Source organism: Salvia splendens, chromosome 18 (assembly GCF_004379255.2).
Source record: "Salvia splendens isolate huo1 chromosome 18, SspV2, whole genome shotgun sequence".
Classification (NCBI taxonomy): Eukaryota; Viridiplantae; Streptophyta; class Magnoliopsida; order Lamiales; family Lamiaceae; genus Salvia; species Salvia splendens.
This window is the reverse complement of record NC_056049.1, coordinates 8,809,883-8,829,207: the sequence shown is the minus strand read 5'-3', so window position 1 is coordinate 8,829,207 and position 19,325 is coordinate 8,809,883. Positions and strand designations below refer to the sequence as shown.

Here is a 19,325-nt window from a genome sequence, read left to right as displayed (position 1 = left end):
ATTATCAATTGCATTTCAGTTTGATATTATCTTTTTTGGGGTCAAGCATTCACAAATTTATTGTTGAATCACTCCCAAAAAATCTCAAACTAATTAAAATTAAATAATACTCTCTCCGTCTATGAAAAATAGGACACATTATGAATGACACGGGTTTTAATGTGGAATTGGTAAAATAAGAGAGAAAGAAAAAAAGTAAAGAGAGAAGTAATGTTAGTTGAATATGAGGTTCATATTATTAGTAAGAGAGATGAGAAAAAGTAAGAGAAAAATTATTGAAAACTTTCCTTTTTTAAACATGCTCTATTTTTTATGGACAATAAAAAATGACAAATGTGATTTATTTTTCATGGATGGAATAGTAATTATATATTGCTTTGAACTTCTATATTCTATATGTGATATGAATTTGCAATCTAATTATAAAGAACATCCGTGAAGCAATTTGTGCCTAATCACTCCGATGTGATATCAATTTGCAATCTAAGAATTAGCCCATGTGGTCATGTTCAATCTCAGTTACAAGCTCGTTTACTCAGAACATCCACGAGTTAATTTGTGCCTAATCACAATGTTGCATCTTAATTATTCTCTCCGTCTTTTACTAAATGTTCCATTTTACTTTCACTGTACTCTATTACTTCATACAACTCACATTTTATTATAAAATTAATATATAAAAGTAGGACTCTCGTTCCACTAATTTTTTTTATCCACTTTAATTTATAAAGTTAAATAATTTTTTAAAATTCATACCGATCAAATAAACTAAGTTCAATGAAGAAAAATTACACTTAATCACCACCATAGTTTCTCTAATGCAACTTAAAATGTTGTCGATCATCCAAATCAGAACAAAAAAAATAATGTGTGTATTTAATTAATATTTGTAATTTTTCAATGAATTGTGCCTCAGTTGAGCCACTTGTCACCTCTTTTTATAGCGTGTAGATTTGGTGCAATTATATAGTATTGTAGATTAATTTTTTTCATTTTTTAATACTATAATGTTTGTTGAATATGTGGCAAACAACATATTAAATTAAGTATTTGCGGCAATTTTGTGTGTGTGGTCTGTGTCTTTCGGACATATGTATCTATATGTTGTCTAGCTAGTTTAAAGTATTACAATAAATTATAGTTTTAACAGTTATCATAAAAAAATTAATAGTATTTTTATTATATATTTACAGTACGTAACAAAGGAAAGGTCAAGTTTTGGTAGCTCTCTTGTCAATATGCCTGCGTGTTTGGAAATATAACCACTTAAATAATTCTCTATGTTTATTCAGTATGTTCCCTCAAGAAAATTCTTTGATTCTTAAATTAGCTAGCTAGGCGCATAATATACACATACAAAACACTTCCTATATCATTTATCGTGATTTTGAGGAGTATCTTTTTATATTGAGGCATTCACACCTAAAATTCTGAATTTTGGTCTAGTTCTATTATTTTCTATAAATTCTTAAAATAATTAAAAATATCACAAATTTTATAATCTAAATGTTATTTTTAATACAATTATTTTAGGTTACTTTTAAAATTCATGGTAAATAAGATCATGTTAATTTAAGATCATGTTCTTAAAAGACCATGTTAATTTAAGTTGTGCCAATTAGGATTAAAAAGACCAAGTACGCCAGTCGAATATGGCGATTGTCCCGTCATGCGAAATTATACACAAAATGTAAAGTTGCTAACATTTTTAACAACTTTTAACATTTGTAGAAAATTCTATAATTAAATTGCGTAAAGTTTTTTAGGAATCAATACCCCAATTTGATTTTAAGTTATAACAATAATGTTAATAATTATATTAATACACATAGTACATGACTGCATGCACTTACATAACTAAAATGATATGTATAGTACCTGCCAGATCGTTTTAGTTCATACGATCGTATACATAACTAAATCGTATATATAAAAATGGCATCCGTATTTTACCTCCTCATACGAATTAAAACGATGTAAAAACCACGGAATTTGGTTATACATATATCATGCAACATATATGTAAATTACGTCTATACAGATGGAATACTGTGTATGGATTTCTTTTGAAGCAAGTTATAATTTGAAGTGAATTAAATTTGTGATGTTTTAGTTTTGATGGTTGTAGCGAACTAAAGTGTGTTGTTGAACTGATCCATCCATCTCAGAATAACATCTCTTGAACTATCGTTTTCCATCATTAAAAAACGGTTACATGTGTATTCATATAATTATACTTTAGTATCAAAATAAACAAAACTAAAAGTAGAAAAAATTCGGTTGGAAATTAAAAGCTAAATTAGAATATTATTCACATCATTGGAAAATTAGTGGACTTGGTATATTCTCGACGATATTGGCACACGCCACCGATACTACTTCGTTAAATTTTTGAAGCATCAATTTAGTTTTAATGTTGGTACCATCGATTATTGACGAATTATAGTACTATCAATTATATATATATGGGTAAGAATTAACACCATATTTTACAGTTAATTAAAATGTGGTGTCATAGTTGACAAAATTTCTATTCCAAAGTTGACATTAAATTCAGGTGGTTAAATCTCTACCTAAATAATCAATTTATTAGTACTTTTATTATGAGCAGTGTTATTTTTAATGTTTGACAAAATTGAAGAAATTAATTCACGTATTTGACTTTTGAATTACAATGTTTTTGGAATAATTTACTCCTTTTTCATTGTTAAGGCCTTCATAATGCGGATGCGCCATGCGGACGTATAATAAGTCCTATTGCAACTTCAACTCCAATTTTCAATTCTCAGCCATAATATCCATAATGCAATCAGTTCTATTTAACCCTTTTCTATTTTAACCTTAATAATTTAATTCATCTTTTATCAAGGAGTTAAGTGAAAATTTTTCTTGACTAATTTTATGATAGGAACCGAAAATAACAAAAGTAACTATTTCTGGAGTGTGTGAGGATTAGATAATGGTCGGTCTCTGTCATCCAATTTCATTTCTGTGTTATCCCATGCACATTACATTTATCCCTTAAATCGTGATTGTTATATTCTTTCCATAATTTACTCTTTCTTTTTTATTTTAAATTTTTTCTATTATAACTTATTAATTTTGTTAATTTTTTTTATCGAAAAGTCATAGCTCTTTATCCCAAGAAGTAATTACAGATATTTTGCATACATTTTCCTCCTTATCCATGGTCGAAAATTGTCACAAACCACACAAATAAAATAGAGACTGCTCTCTCTCAAAAACGCAGTTGCTTCCCCACTTTTTCTTTTTTCTTCTACTGCCAAAAACTGAGCTCTCTCTCCACTTTCTTTGTTGGTGGAAACCCTAGTTCTTCAGATCAAAAATCAAAGGAGAAGGCGATCGTGCTTGATTAGAGGCAATGGATTCCGGCAATAGCGGGAGCCTCCAATCATCCAGCGGCGGCGGCGGCGACGAGGAGTACGACTCACGCGCCGCCGACTACACGTTCATGGCCATACCCAACGCGCCGCCGCAGTTCATCGACCCGCTCTCCGCCTATCTCCAGCTCAACCAAAACCCGAACTCGCTGCTTCTGAATTCCCCAAATCCGCTAAGATCCGACCCGAATCCGAGCCACGTCACCGAATTCCCCGCCCCGGCTCACCATCAGCAGCAACAGGCGCCGGCGGGAAATCCGAAGAAGCGATCTCGAGCGTCGAGGCGGGCGCCGACCACCGTGCTCACCACGGACACCGCCAATTTCAGAGCTATGGTGCAGGAATTCACCGGAATCCCCGCGCCGCCCTTCAGCACCTCCTCTTCCTTCCCCAGGAGCCGAATCGATCTATTTGCCTCGAGATCCACCGCCTCCTTCAACTCTCCCCCGCCGCCGCCCTATCTCCGCCGCCACCTCCCAAATCTCTTCAACATCCCAAGCCAAAACCAAAATCAAAGTATCCTCACATCGCTCCTCCAATCAAACGCCAAATTTCCGTTTCCCGCCGCCTCCAAACCCCAAAATTCACCCCAAAACGATTATCAATTCGGATTTGGCCATCGCAATCAGGTCTCGGAAACCCTCCCCAACCTCGTCCCCTCCGATCACAGCCACAGCAACAACGACTTCCAGAGAAACGATTTTGGCGGGAAAATCAAGTAGCCGGAGAGCAACATGAGAGGAGGAGAAGGTATTGTGGAATCGTGGATTTGGTCGTCGGAGTAGGCATGATTATTATTGTGGTAGTAGAAAATGTGGTGGTGGAGCAATGATGGTTATTATCATGTCATGATTGAAGTATTGAAAGCGAAAAAAAAAGGAGAGGGTAAAAGATATTGTTAGTGTGATCTTTCATGATCATTTTTCACAAAGGTTTTTCAACAAAAAGGAAGAAATATATATAAAGGCTTAAATTATGTGTGAATAATAGTCTTCTTTTTGGATCACTTTCCCATACATTCGTCACATGAAAGGAATTATACATATCCATAAACTGGGTATTATTCATTTCATATTTTCATATTAATATATCCGTATAAAATATACTAGTACTATAAAGTGAATGTTTTTCTGTTCTTCAGAAATCTATGGTTTGTTGCATACTATTAATGAGGGATGTAACTTTATTATTTCTATATTATAAAAAGGTAAAAGGTTAAATTTATTGAGATTTTGTGATGATTTTGTGTTAGTTTAGTGTAAGGGTTGTGACAATGGTTGGTGGGAGAAAATTAACATTTGCGAATACATAAATTAATCTATTTTTACTTTTAATTTTTTTATATTATATTACTCCATCTCTTCCATTTCATAGATGTTTTTGAGTTATTATGAATCACTTCAGCTTTCTTTTCAAACACAGGGATCACAAAATAACACGTTCACAACTAAATTTTGGACAACCAAAAAAGATTATACTACTAGCAATTTGATTTTGATTTTGATTTAATAATTATATATTAAAATAATAAATGAAGATTATACTATTAGCAACTTGATTTTAATGTATTAATTATATATTAAAATAATAAATATAATTAGTGACAAATTAAAAAGACTTGATTAGTCTTCAACCTCATTTTTAATATTTTTAAAATATTTGAATTGCCTCTATATTATTTTTTTAAATTTGAATTATAGTATATATTAATTACATATATGGTTCTGAAAAAGTAAAAAATTTATACATAAATCATTAATATATGATCACAACATTATGCACATTTCATATACTCTATATGCATTCATATATTTTAATTAAATGTACAAATAAGTCAATATTTTCTCAAGTAAACTAGTTTTTAGTGGTACAAAATTTGGTCACATAGATTTATTGATCTTAATTACATCTCTAAGAACATCCGCAGCGATTGAAGGATGGTGTCCGTCCGTCCGTGCCAGCGGCACGGCACCCGCTGTCCGCCGCTGCGCTCTCGCCGCTAACACGACGCTGCTCGATGCATCGAGCACGTCCGAGCCAGCGAGCAGCTGACGTGGCGCGTTCTGATTGGCCAACGACATTTCCGTTGGAAATTCTTTTTTTTTTTAAATCGAAAATAATTTCAAAAATTAAAAAAATACATTTTCAGATGCCCAAAAATATGGTCGTTTTTACCATTTTTCTGGAATTTTTTTGATTTTTTTATTCCCATAATCATCTATAAATACACACATTTATCATCCATTTTTCACATCAAATCATCTCCCATTCATCTCTCATTCATATTTTTTCATACAACTTATCTACATCTTCCTCTCTCACTCAGACCCTCTCAAATGGATTTCACCAATCTCATTGCGGAAGCGGAGCGCGAAGAACAAGAATACTGTGAACAATATCGTGCCGCATATGAAGCCTATGTCACCGCGAATACCCCCGCCCCTCCTCCTCGACCAATTAGATCAACTCGCCGCTACATCCATCGCCATCGGGAGGGAGCCAACGAAAGGCTCATTGCCGACTATTTTTCCGACCAGCCACGGTTTCCGGAAGATTACTTTCGGCGCCATTTTCGCATGTTAAAATGCTTGTTTATGCGTATTGTCAACACATTATCCGCCCGTGTTGAATACTTTCAAACAAGTACAGACGCAACCGGTCGGCAAAGTCTCTCGGCGTTACAGAAGTGTACGTGTGCCATCCGACAACTTGCTATTGGGCAAACGGCTGACCTCTTCGACTAGTATTTGCATGTCGGTGAGTCAACTGGAATTCTTTTCCTTAAAATTTTTTGCGACGACGTTCGTTCAGCTTTCGGTGAGGAATTCCTTCGGGCACCCACCACTGATGATTGCCAACGGTTGCTTCGTCTTCACGAAACAATCCATGATTTTCTAGGTATGCTTGGCAGCATTGACTGCATGCATTGGAGGTGGACGAATTGCCCGACTGCTTGGAGGGGGCAACACTTAAGTAGCCACAAAGGCGGCGGCCCAACACTTATCCTTGAAGCGGTCGCCGACTACCGCCTATGGATTTGGCATGCATATTTTGGTATTGCCGGATCCAACAACGACTTGAACGTGCTATATTCTTCACCACTCTTCAATGATGATTTGAATGGTGTAGCACCGGCGATCGACTTCATCGTCAACGGAAATGCATACTACATGGTTACTATCTCGCCGATGGTATCTACCCAAGGTGGTCGACTTTCGTGAAGACGCTCAGCAACCCGCAAGACCCGAGATGGGTTCTTTTTGGGCAGCGTCAAGAGTCCGGAAAGACGTCGAGAGAGCTTTTGGGTCCTTCAAGCCCGATTCAACATTGTGAAGGCCCCGTCTCGGCTGTGGTACGTGAAAAATATTGCTGACATCATGTACACGTGTATTATCTTGCACACCATGATTATACCTAACGAAGGACCGATGGTGGCTAGCTTTTACGACGAGGATGAAGCCGGAAGCTCAACCGCGAGGTCTCCCCCACGCCGAGGTGTGCATACGACGGTGGGCGAAAGGATCGAAACAAGGAACACAATGCGCGATACCCGAGCCCACATTGAGCTACAAGAAGACCTAATCAAACACATTTGGGCGAAATTCGGCCACGAGTAGTGGGTTTTTTTTTAATTTAATGAATTTAATTATGTACTTTTTAATTTTTAGGATTTTAATTATGTACTTTTTAATTTTTAGGATTTTAATTATCTAATTTTTTAATTTTTTGTAATTTGTAATAGTATGCTGGATATTTTTAATGCATTTTAATTCTGTGGAAATGTTTTTATTTAAATTGAATAATAGAATGGTGAGACCCTTGAGCTTGTCCTTGCGGAAGAACACGGATGTAAGTGTTGTGCTCTTACCTAAGAGCAGAGAGTAAAAGTGGGTCCGGGTCCACATCCGTGCTCGTTGGCAAGAGCACGGATTGGGATGCTCTTAACATGTTCACTAAAAAGATCAGATATTAATTCTTTTCAATACTCATCCACCACAAAAATAATGACATTAGAGATGATAAATATTTTAATATAAAATTAATAAAGTATAAGAAAAAATAATTAATGTTAAAGAATAGTGAAATTTATATGATTAGTGTAACATGTGATGATGAAAAATATATAATTTTTTGAGATGGATCAAAATAATAAAACTATTACAACTATTTTTAGTCATAGAATAATGGAATACTGTTTGTTGAGTTTGAGATACAAACTTGCTGGACGAAAATTATACGGAAAAAACAAGGAAAAAATTGCACGAAAAAACTTGTGGAAAACGGTAAGCCGAGTCGAGGAGTCCACTTTCCTTAAGATGAGATACGTCCTGGTAGTGCTCTCAGTTTGGCGTGTCGCCCCCAAAGATAAAACGGCTTGGTCTCTGAAGTAGCAGTACCGCTAGGAGCAAAGCTCCGGCGAACAGGAGTAAGGCGAGGGAAGAGCTTCGACGGGAAGATTATGCAGAGAGGGAGAGAGCGTGTATGCAAGAATGCTTGAGTTTGTTGTGTAGAGAATGCAATGGATCCCGCAGGGGTTGCTGGAGTCAACAGACATAATGTCTGTCATCAAGGCCATTGACCGTAACCTCGGGGGTTACTGACTGTTGCACTAGTCGTTGGGAGCTGAAGAGACACGATGCATCTGGACACACTACACGACGGGATACACCGTGGACCGTCAGGGTCCATCGGGGACCTTTTGTCTCCCGTTATGCGTCGGGGTCCAGCGGGGACCTTTTGTCTCCCGTTATGTGTCGGGGACATGACGTGGACTAGGACCACCATGAGTCGGGGTCCGTCGGGGATACCGTGGAGTTTGAGGTGGTCTAAAAAGAATAGGTGGGGCTTGAACCACGATCAACGACCAGCTCCAAAGAACAACCCAAAGGCCAATTGCCAAGATCCAAGTCCAAGGCACAAGGCACCCGACGCCCGGTGCACGGAGCATGGGTCATGGGTCATGGTGCGCGGCTCGCAGGCAGGTGGCGGCGGCGCGTGTGTGCGCGCATGTGGACTCTGTCACCCGTCTTATTCCACGATAATTATTACACATAATAATTGATCTTATTAAATTCTTCATCAAATAAGTTTATCATCCCCGATGTGGGATAATTAACACTCAGTTAATTAATCCCTTAGTTTTTCTCATAGCTGATTTCTAGTTTTATTGTGACCAATTTTAATATATTATCTCACTCACCGGGAATCAGATTTGAGAAAATGAATATACTACGGTCATCTACTCGGAACGTAGATCAACTCTATTGCATTTAATTTCACAAAATTAAATATCTTGTCATATTTATTATTAGTCAAAGTCATTTGACCAAGCACGATTCCAACAATCCCCCACATGAGTGAAAATTGCCAAATGCATATGTATGCAGACACAAGTTCAACCCTCAAGAAGTATGTAAGCATAAGGATATGTAGTTTTAGGGTTTGAACCATCCGTAGTCAACACCATCGGATACACAGGCGGACTAGTAGCGCGATGCTTTGAACTATTCCTCCACGGCGTGCACCGAGACAGTGATGTTAACACTTAAACACTTCAACATCATCTGTTCTCACGTTTTGTGTCCATTGCAGGCCTTGGACACCACTTTGGATGTGTATTGTTTGAAGCGGCCCCACTTCACACTTACATAGGTGATTCATCGTTAAGTATCTTGTCATACTCGGTCTCCTTGAGAACTTCATCTCAACGAGATCCTTTAAGAATCATTAAAAGTAATAGACTTAACCTCACCACTAGGCAAGTTTTTTAACACTCTATTACTCTCTAGGGAATAGATATAGATGAGTGTTCACACGAATTCTCATAGCTTAGTTTTCCCATTGAACCAAGTTCTTGGGATCTCCAGTCATCATGGTTGGGTTACCATTATGAAAATTCTTCTAGTTTGTGGCAAACTCATTCCCTCTAGCAATTTATTCATTTGATCACGATTTAACCCTTTTGTTAGCGGGTCAGCTAGATTATCCAATGACTTCACGTAGTAAATTGTAATCACCCCTGTTGTGATCAAATATCTCACGGTATTATGTCGTCGACGAATGTGTCGAGACTTACCATTGTATAAGCCACTGTTTGCCCTCCCAACAGCGGCTTGGCTATCACAGTGAATTAACACTGAAGGCACGAGCTTTGACCAATATGGAATATCTTCAAGGAAGTTTTTAAGTCATTCGGCTTCTTCCGCAGCTTTATCTAAAGCTATGAATTCTGATTCCATGGTGGATCGGACTATACATGTCTGTTTCATGGATTTCCACGAGACAGCACCACTCCCAATAGTAAAAATATATCCACTTGTTGAAAGTGAGTCTTTGTTATCGGATATTCAATTTGCATCGTAGTACCCTTCAAGTACTGGGGGTATCTCGAAAAGTGTAGTCCATGATTTTGAGTATATTTGAGATACCTCAAAACTCTTACAAGAGCTTTCCAATGCTCTTTGCTTGGATTGCTCGTATAATGGCTCAACTTGTTCTTGGCGCAAGCAATATCAGGTCGAGTGCAATTAGTAAGATACATAATGCATCCAATGACCCGTGCATAATCTTCTTATGCAACGGGCTCACCCATGTTCTTGCTCAAGTGAACATTGAGCTTTATAGGCGTCTTAGCTGGGATGTCATCATAGGCGTTGAATCTCTTTAGTACTTTCTCAACATAGTGAGATTGTGTTAATGTGATTCTTTCGGATGTTCTTAGAATTTTCATTCCAAGAATTACATCGCCTAGACCTATATCCTTCATGTCGAAGTTTTTCTTTAGCATGGCTTTCGCGTCGTTAATCACTTGGGTGTTACTACCCATGATTAACATATCATCAACGTAGAGACACACTATAACATATCCATTATCGGTGTTCTTAATGTAGACACATTTGTCACATTCGTTGATTTTAAATCCATTTGATAACATCACGTAATCAAATTTCAAGTGCCACTGCAACGACGCTTGTTTCAATCCATAGAGGGATTTAACCAGTTTGCATACCTTTTTCTCTTGTCCAAATACTACAAAACCTTCAGGTTGTTCCATTTAGATTTCATCTTTAAGGTCACCATTTAGAAACGCAAGATTGTGTACAGCAGCAATCGCGAGAAGCACTCGAATTGATGTAATCCTCGTTACAGGTGAGTAGGTATTGAAGAAATCGTACCCTTCATTTTGTTCAAAGCCTTTGACTACCAGTTGAGCTTTATACTTGTCCATTGTTCCATCGGCTTTAAACTTCATTTTAAGGACTCATTTGCATCCTAAAGGTTTAGCACCTTTAGGTAGATCAACCAACACCTACATGCGGTTTAACAAAATTGAATCAATTTCGCTTTGAATAGCTTCTCTCCAATGCAACCCGTCTGGGCCAGCAAAAGCTACTTTTATCGATGTTGGTTCTTCATCCAACATAAATGCAATATAGTTAGGACCAAATGTCTTTGGTGTTCTGACTCTGCTAACAGGTCTTAATACTGCATCATTTGGATCAGGCCTTGTTCACTTGCGCGATTCTAGCCCTTCATCCACTGATTTAGAACTAGTGGCTTCATCCTCAATTCTCGTCTCAGAATTGGGTGCAATATGTTCCTTGTCTTTGCAAAAAAATATATTTTCAAGAAATACAACATTTCTTGACTCGATTGTTGTTCCCACGGTCACAGTCGATATTTCAGACTTGTGGACAACAAATCGATATGCACTACTATTGAGTGCCCCAATAAAGATGCAATCAACCGTTTTATGACCGATTGTAACTTCTTTGGGTAGAGAAACCATCACCTTTGCCAAACACCCCGGCACTTTGAGGTATTTGTAGGATGGTTTCCTTCCCTTCCACATCTCATAAGGAGTAATGTCCTTACCTTTGAATGAGATTTTGTTTAGGATGTAGTTGGCTGTCAAAACAACTTCCCCCCACATGTTCTGGGGCATCCCCGAACTGATCAGTAACGCATTCATCATCTCTTTGAGAGTTCGATTCTCGCGTTCTGCAACACCATTAGATTGCGGTGAATATGGAGCAGTCGTTTGATGAATTATACCACTTGCGTTGCATAATTTCTCAAACAGGGCTATTTATTTGCCTCTTCTATCACTTCGAATCATTTTGATTTTACATCCAAGTTGATTTTCAACTTCGTTCTTATAATTTTCGAACGCTTCTATTGCTTTGTCTTTACTTCTTAAAAGATAGACATAACAATATCTTGTGCAATCATGTATGAATGTGATAAAGTATTTTTTACCACTTCTCGTTTGCACCAATTTTAAGTCACATACATCCGTGTGAATTAATTCAAGGGGTTTTGTGTTCCGTTCAACCGAATGAAACAGTAACTTAGTCATTTTCGCCTCAAGACAAGTTTCACATTTGTTTTGAGTTTTTACTTCATTTGCCTTTAGTAAATCTAAACTTACTAATCTTTTAATGACATTTGGATTTATATGTCCCAATCTATTGAAGTTAGAATACTCAGTCAAGTAAGATGAAGTAGATGCATTCTTATTATTAGCCAACGGTTTTGGGACAAGGCGTGTAGCTACACTAAGCTTGAAAAGTATGCCGGTTACAAAACCTTTTCCGAGTGACTTTCCAAACTTGTACAAGGAAAACCTATCAGATTCGAATACAAGTTTAAACCCTGTATTCACTAGTATTGATCCTGACACTAGGTTCTTGCGGATGTCCGAGACGTGCAGCACATCCTTCAAAGTGATGGTGACGTCGGACGTCATCATGAGAATCACGTCCCCAATGCCGAGGACTTGAGACGAGGCTTGATTCCCCATATTGATTTTCCTCCCTTCAATAGCGGTGTAGGAGACGAACTTGCTCTTAACGGCACAGTCTTGGGCAGTAGCTCCAGTGTCGATATACCAACCACCTTTGTTATCAACAAGGTTGACTTCTTCGGTGACCACAGCAACAAGGTCACTTTCATCCCGGTCCTTGAATTCTTTTTCAACAACGTGGGCAGCCGGCTTCTTCTTCGGCTTGCGGCAATCTTTGGAGAAGTGGCCAGGTTTGACACAGTTGTAGCAGTTGCCTTCAACCTTCCTCGCAGGCTGCTTCCCCTTACCCTTGTTCTTTGCAGTTGGACGAGAGCGTTTGTTGGAGGGATCGCCCCGCTCCAACAGATTGGCCTTTGCAACAGGTGGGCCATGGCCCTTAGCCAAATCATCGCGTTTACGCACGTCTGACTCGATGCGCAGCTTCACGATCAAGTCTTCAAGATTCATCTTCTTTCGCTTGTGCTTAAGGTAGCTCTTGAAGTCCTTCCAACCGGGCGGAAGTTTTTCAATGACTGTGCCCGCCGTGAAAGCTTCAGGCATGGTCATTCCCTCGGCGGCGAGGTCGTGGATGATCAGTTGGAACTCTTGCACTTTGTCCATGATTGGTCGGGAATCGACCACTTTGTAGTCCAAGTACTTGGCTATTACAAATTTCTTAGTGCCCGCATCATCACTACGATATTTTTTATTTAGCATTTCCCACACTTGTTTTGATGTGGGAATAGTACAATACACGTTGTAGAGACTATCATCTTAAGCACTTAAAATAAAGTTTTTACAAAGATAGTCTCATTTGCACCAAACGTCATACTCGATGTACATCTAAACACTTGCCTCATCCTCACTTGGCTGGGTTGGCTTGTTCTCCTTGAGGAAGTTCACGACGCCCAATGTTGTTAGGTAGAACAACATTTTCTGTTGCCATCTCTTGAAGTCTGTTCCCGTGAACTTCGATGGCTTCTCGGCGGGTGGCATCATCCTTGGTGCCAAAGACTGGCTTTAATACCAATTGAAGGGGTTGACAGCGGAAGTGTGCATCAGACTGATCACATAATAATTCTGATCTATTTAGTAGATTATTTAGACAAAATCTATTCACGTAATTATCACATGTATCATGCTCATAACTTGAATTTAATCATGCTTTAAAGTAATTGAAACCTAAAACATGCTTACTACAGAGTTAGCCGATTTACCTCGTTAATTCTCCAAAGAATCGAAGTTGGCTAACGTCTTCTCCACGTGAAGATCTTGAGAACTAAACCACAGATCTTCTGACTGGTTCCCGGACTATACGCTGATATCAGTGTGGGCTGATCTCACCAGAATATTAGGACTTAAATAAAGAAGACAAAAACTGCTCACGGAGGGGGCTGAAAAATTGTCCCTCTTGTGCAAGAAGAGTGGGATGAAAATTCGGAGAAAATATTAAGTGTATTTTCTGTCTCCTTTATTCTCCTATTTATATTAAGTCACATATTGGGCCCAGTCAGGGATCCATGGAAGAATTTGGATATGGCCTCCCCCAATTAGCTTTTTACTAATTGAATTGAACCCACAATTTAATATAAGCTTCTATTGGAATTTTACGAGCAACCACTACTGAAGTAATATTGCACTGCACATCCAAATCCGAAATTACAAGTATTCTGGGTTTCCATTTGTTTGTCGTTCATTTCCCGTGCTTAAGATAGAAACGTCCATTAATTAATTAATGTCTGCTATGAACTTAATTAATTAACATATTATTAACTCCAAGATTGGACTTAGTAAGAAGCGCTTAATTATTATTCATAGAGTAATCAAACTCCAACTAGCTAGGTTCCGAATAATAAAACCTTGTTTCGAGCTCCTCTTGTGGACGTTATCAAACGAGACTCACCTCGCGCGATTCAATATGATAGCAATCCTAGCACCGCTAGATATCAATCACCACTACCCAATATACCAGGATTCTTGGGTTGCGAAAAGCCCGCCCCTTTTGGTAAGTCAAAGTAGTGCATAATAAATACCGTATGCTCAGCGCTAACGTACATTGATTAAGAAATTAATTATCAAGACCTCATTTTTTAGTAGATAGCATAAAGAGTCGTCTTGCTGTTAGATCCAATTTAGTGTTATACATCTGCACTATATCTCTGATGATATGATCCTTCCTCTCTATGTGTTTGCTCGCTTTGTGAGTCCGTGGTTCATTCGAGTTTGCCACAGCACCAGAATTGTCACAATAAATGGTGATGCTCTTGGGTTGATTCGTAATCACACCTAAGTCCATAAGGAAGTTCTTGAATCATACAGTCTCCTTTGCAGCTTCTGAAGCGGCTACATACTCGACTTCCATGGTGAAGTCCGCGATGCATTTCTGCTTCACACTCTTCCAAATAACGGCTCCACCTCCTAAGGTGAACACATATCCAGAAGTAGATTTTCTTGAGTCCTGATCAGCTTGAAAATCTGAGTCAGTATATCCTAAAGGACAGAGCTCGGCTGCATTGTAAACTAGAGCATAGTCCTTAGTCCGTTTAAGGTACTTGAGTATGTTCTTTACGGCAGTCCAATGTTCTTGGCCCGGATTCGACTGATATCTTGCCACTATACCAACAACAAAGCAAATATCAGGCCTTGTACAAAGCACAACATACATGATACTTCTAACTGCCAAAGCATATGGTATCCTTCTCATCTCTTCTATCTCATATGGCGTTTTGGGACACATCTCTTGAGATAGATGGATGTCATGTCTAAAAGATAAGAAACCTTTCTTGGTATCTTTCATGCTAAAGCTACTAAGTACAGTATCGATGTAAGGTTTTTGAGATAAGTACAACGTCTTCTTCTCACGATTACGAAGAACCTTGATCCCGAGGATGTGTCCTGCGTCTCTCATATCCTTTATCTCGAACTGGTTCGACAACCAAGTTCGTACTGATGACAACATCTTTTTATTGTTTCCAATTAGAAGAATGTCATCTACATATAAAACTAAGAACACAACATTCCCCTTTTCAACCTTCTTGTAAATGCAGCTTTCATTTTGGCACTTTTCGAATCCAAACTTATGAATAGTCTGATCGAAACACTGGTTCTATGATCTAGATGCTTGTTTGAGGCCGTAAATGGTCTTCTTAAGCTTCCAAACCATGTGTTCCTTGCCCTTCACGGCATATCCTTCGGGTTGTTCCATGTAGATGGTCTCCTCAAGACTCCCGTTCAAGAACACAGTCTTAACGTCCATCTGCCACACATCCCAATCCATGTAAGCTGCTATAGACAAAAGTATACGGATCGATTTGAGCATGGCCACCGGGTAGAAGGTCTCGTCATAATCGACACCTTCCCTTTGGGTATATCTCTTGGCCCCTAGTCTTGCCTTAAAGACTTTAACTCGTCCATTGGGTCCACGTTTACGCTTGTATATCCACTTACTCCCAATGGCAGTACAGCCTTCGGGTAGGACGGACAAATCGTAGACTCTTTGTCTATCATAGATTGTAGTTCTGAATCCATTGCTTTCACCCATTCGCAATGATCAACATTCGCTTGCGCCTCTGCAAAGTTCCAGGGATCTAATACATTGCTGTCCGAGGAGTGATCCATAGATTCCCCCAAACCAATGCATTTATCGGGCTCATGAGAGACCCTCCCACTGCGACGCGGCACTACAATACTTGGAGTAGAAGTTGAAATTTCAGGAATTGTTTGTACACTAGGTACTGGTTCTTGGTTAATGGAACTTGTGACAGAAGTTAGCCCGTCAAGAGCCACTTCACTGCTGAGCTTATGATTCATTACAAAGTCTTCCTCTAAGAATGTTGCGTGAGTACTCACAATGACTTTATTGTCCCGTAGACTATAGAATTCATAAGCTTTCGATCCTCTAGAGTACCCTATAAACACACATACCTCTGTCCTTGATCCCAGCTTAGTTGGATCCTTTTCCAATACATGAGTCGGGCAACCTCAAATTTTGAGATGTGCTAGATTGGGCTTGTGCCCAGTCCACAACTCATAAGGAGTAGTAGGCACGAATTTTGACGGTAAGTTGTCTAAAATATGACTCGCAGAAAGCCAGACATGTCCCCAAAACAAAATAGGTAGTCGTGCATAACTCATCATCGACCGGACCATGTTCAACAAGGTCCTATTCCTTCTTTCAGCCATGCCATTCTGCTGGGGCGTGCCCGGCGCGGTCAGTTGGGATTTAATTCCCGCCACCGATAAGTAGTCCAAAAACTCGACATTGAGGTACTCGCCTCCGCGATCAGATCGCAGGCTTTTGATACTCTTTCCATGATACATCTCCATATATGCCTTAAACTCTTTAAACTTGTCAAAAGATTCTGACTTGTGGCGCATCAAATAGACATATCCAATTTTCGAGAAGTCATCAATAAAGGTGATGAAGTATTGAACCTCATCTTCCCTCGGTTGACATTGGTCCACACACATCGGTATGAACGAGCTCAAATACTTCCTTGACCCTATTGCCCTTAGCCTTAAAAGGCCTCTTGGTCATCTTGCCTTCCAAGCAGGATTCGTACATATGAAACGGCTCCTTCTCTAGGCCTTTGATAAGGTCTTGGTCCTCAAGAGATGGATCCTTCTTTCATTCGCATGACCAAGTCTAAGGTGCCATAAGTATGTTTCGTTCATTTGCGATTATTAAACTGTGTAGATGTGATTGTGTACAGATTGTTTTCCATGATACCACGACAGATATAAGAACCATCTTTCTTAACAATGCAATTGTCATTAAAAGAAATCGAATATCCATCAAAAACCAATTTAGAAAATGAAATTAAATTTCTTCTAAAAGAAGGTATCAACAAAACATTCTTCAAAATAAAAAATCTATCACTACTAAAACACAAATAAACGTCTCCCACTGCCACGACCGCCACTTTAGTAGCGTCGCCCAGCTGGACCTCGATCTCACCATCATATAGTCGTCTTGTCACCTGCATTAAGTCATGATCAAAATAAATATGATCAGTAGCTCCAGTGTCAATAACCCAAGTATGAGTACATGTCGAAGCCAAACATGATTTGACCACTAGAGCTTAGTGCATACCTGTAGCCTTGCCCTTTTTAGGACAGTCTGGCTTCCAATGCCCCTTCTCTCCACCCTTGAAACACTTCCCCCAAGGCTTCTTCTTCTTCTTCTTCTTCTTCTTCTTCTTCTTCTTCTTCTTCTTTCCTTTAAAATTCTTAGCCGCAACAGGGTTCGGTGCCTTCTTCTTTCCTGCGCCAGGCTTAGAGCCAGAGGAATGAGGCGCCAAACTCAGCATAGCTACCTTAGCTTGAACCATAAGGTCCTCCGCCGACTGAAGGTCAGTCAACAACTTTGCCAAGGTGTAATTCCTTTTGTTCATCTCGAAGTTGAGCTTGAACTGCTGGAAGCTAGGCGAAGACTCTGAAGGATAATAGTCACTTGGGACTCGGGATTGATCGTCCCTCCCAAAACCTCAATTTGGTTGAGGTGGCTCATTATCTCGAGGACATGGTCCAACACAGACATGCCTTCCATCATTGTCTTCGTCATGATACTCCGAAAGGCTTGAGACTTAGCCGCTCAATTCTGAGTACCAAAAAGATTTGTGAGATTTTGCATAATCTCGGCGGCAGTCGCCATGGCAGAATGCTGATGCTTGAGCACTGAAGACATAGAAGCCAACATATAGCACTTAACCATCTCATTCGCCTTATGTCACCGTCTATGTGCATCTCTAACTCCTACCGCAGCATTCGCCGTCGGCACGGGAGGCTGTGGAGTGAATTGCTGAAAGAGGATTGAATGACATTTTGACGATTTAGTTTGCACTGCAAAACAGAAGATTTACTATTTGTCATAAACTTATGTAAGAAATTTGAGTAGATTAACCATAAAACTTTTCAAAATCTTACAACTGTAAAATTAAAATTTTGTACCCTCCATAAGAGGTCAATACGCATTAAAATTTTAGCATTTTACTGGTCACAACACCGACGAATAGTCCAGAGACCACATAATGGCATGGCCGCCTAATGTTGCCTAAGCAAGACCACCAGATTTAGTATTACAGAATCTCATTTCTACAACACACTCCCATAACAATGTTTATATGCTGCTAACAAAATCAAGCTATCTCATAAATTCTGTGTGAACTCCTGAATCTCGTAGTTTCTTAGGAATATTGTCCCCATATAATGGGTGGCGATAATATTATAAACCACATTCTAGTTCATACTATTTATATTTGAGAAGTCTGCCCTCATTAACTTACTATTTCTTAGGATTATTGTCCCCACATAATGGGTGGTGATAATATTAGAAATTAGCTTCACAAATTGTAGACCAATCGATGGAGACCATATACAAACATTAAATTTGTAATTATAGCTTAGATATTTTGGTTATGGTATTTCAATTATAGATTAGATATTTTTGTTATGGTTTTTCTTTAATTATCCTTAGCCTTAAGGTAGAAAAAGGCTTAATTAAATTCTGTTGACATTTAATTGACTAGATAATTAAATCTTTTATTATCTTTTAGTATTTTACTTTAGGAAATTAATTATTCTAGAATTTAATTCTTATTCATGTCTACTATAAGATATTTCTAAAATAAAAGAATTATTTAAATCTTAATTACACATGAAAAATTAAATTCAAATTACTTCCATGTTCAAGATTAGGAAGAGAAATTATATTATTTAATGTATTCCTACATATCTATCCTTATTAGGATTCTAGATATATAATAATTACGAAATTATTAAATTATTCTTGTCCATATCATATAGAAACCAAAATAATATTATTTATTTCCATAGATATAGTCAATAATTTAAATATTCCTAAATTCTAGGGAAATCTTCCCAAAATATTTTATTTCTATTAAATAATAATACTTTAATGATATCTTTTAATTAAGGAATTAAATAATCATTAAAATAATCCATCATCGATATCTCATCGCACGAGGTTTGCACGAACAATGAACGACAAAAAATCCGACGAGTTCTTCGTCTGAAAACCGACGCCCATGACATCGAGGTCAGCGCCGCTAGCAGCTCGCGCAACACCCTACGCTGCTCTCGGCCCGCCGGCGAGGGGTCCCGTCCAGTGATCCAGCCGC

The 19,325-nt window shown here is 38.5% G+C and overlaps 1 protein-coding gene across 1 annotated transcript; it reads left to right on the top strand.

Moving 5' to 3' along the window:
• The first annotated feature begins 3,137 nt into the window (after positions 1-3,137).
• LOC121776005 lies at positions 3,138-4,625 on the top strand. Its single transcript, XM_042173124.1, has one exon. It carries the CDS (start codon positions 3,383-3,385, stop codon positions 4,121-4,123), a length of 741 nt encoding a protein of 246 aa, XP_042029058.1. The 5' UTR covers positions 3,138-3,382; the 3' UTR covers positions 4,124-4,625.
• Positions 4,626-19,325: the final 14,700 nt, after the last annotated feature.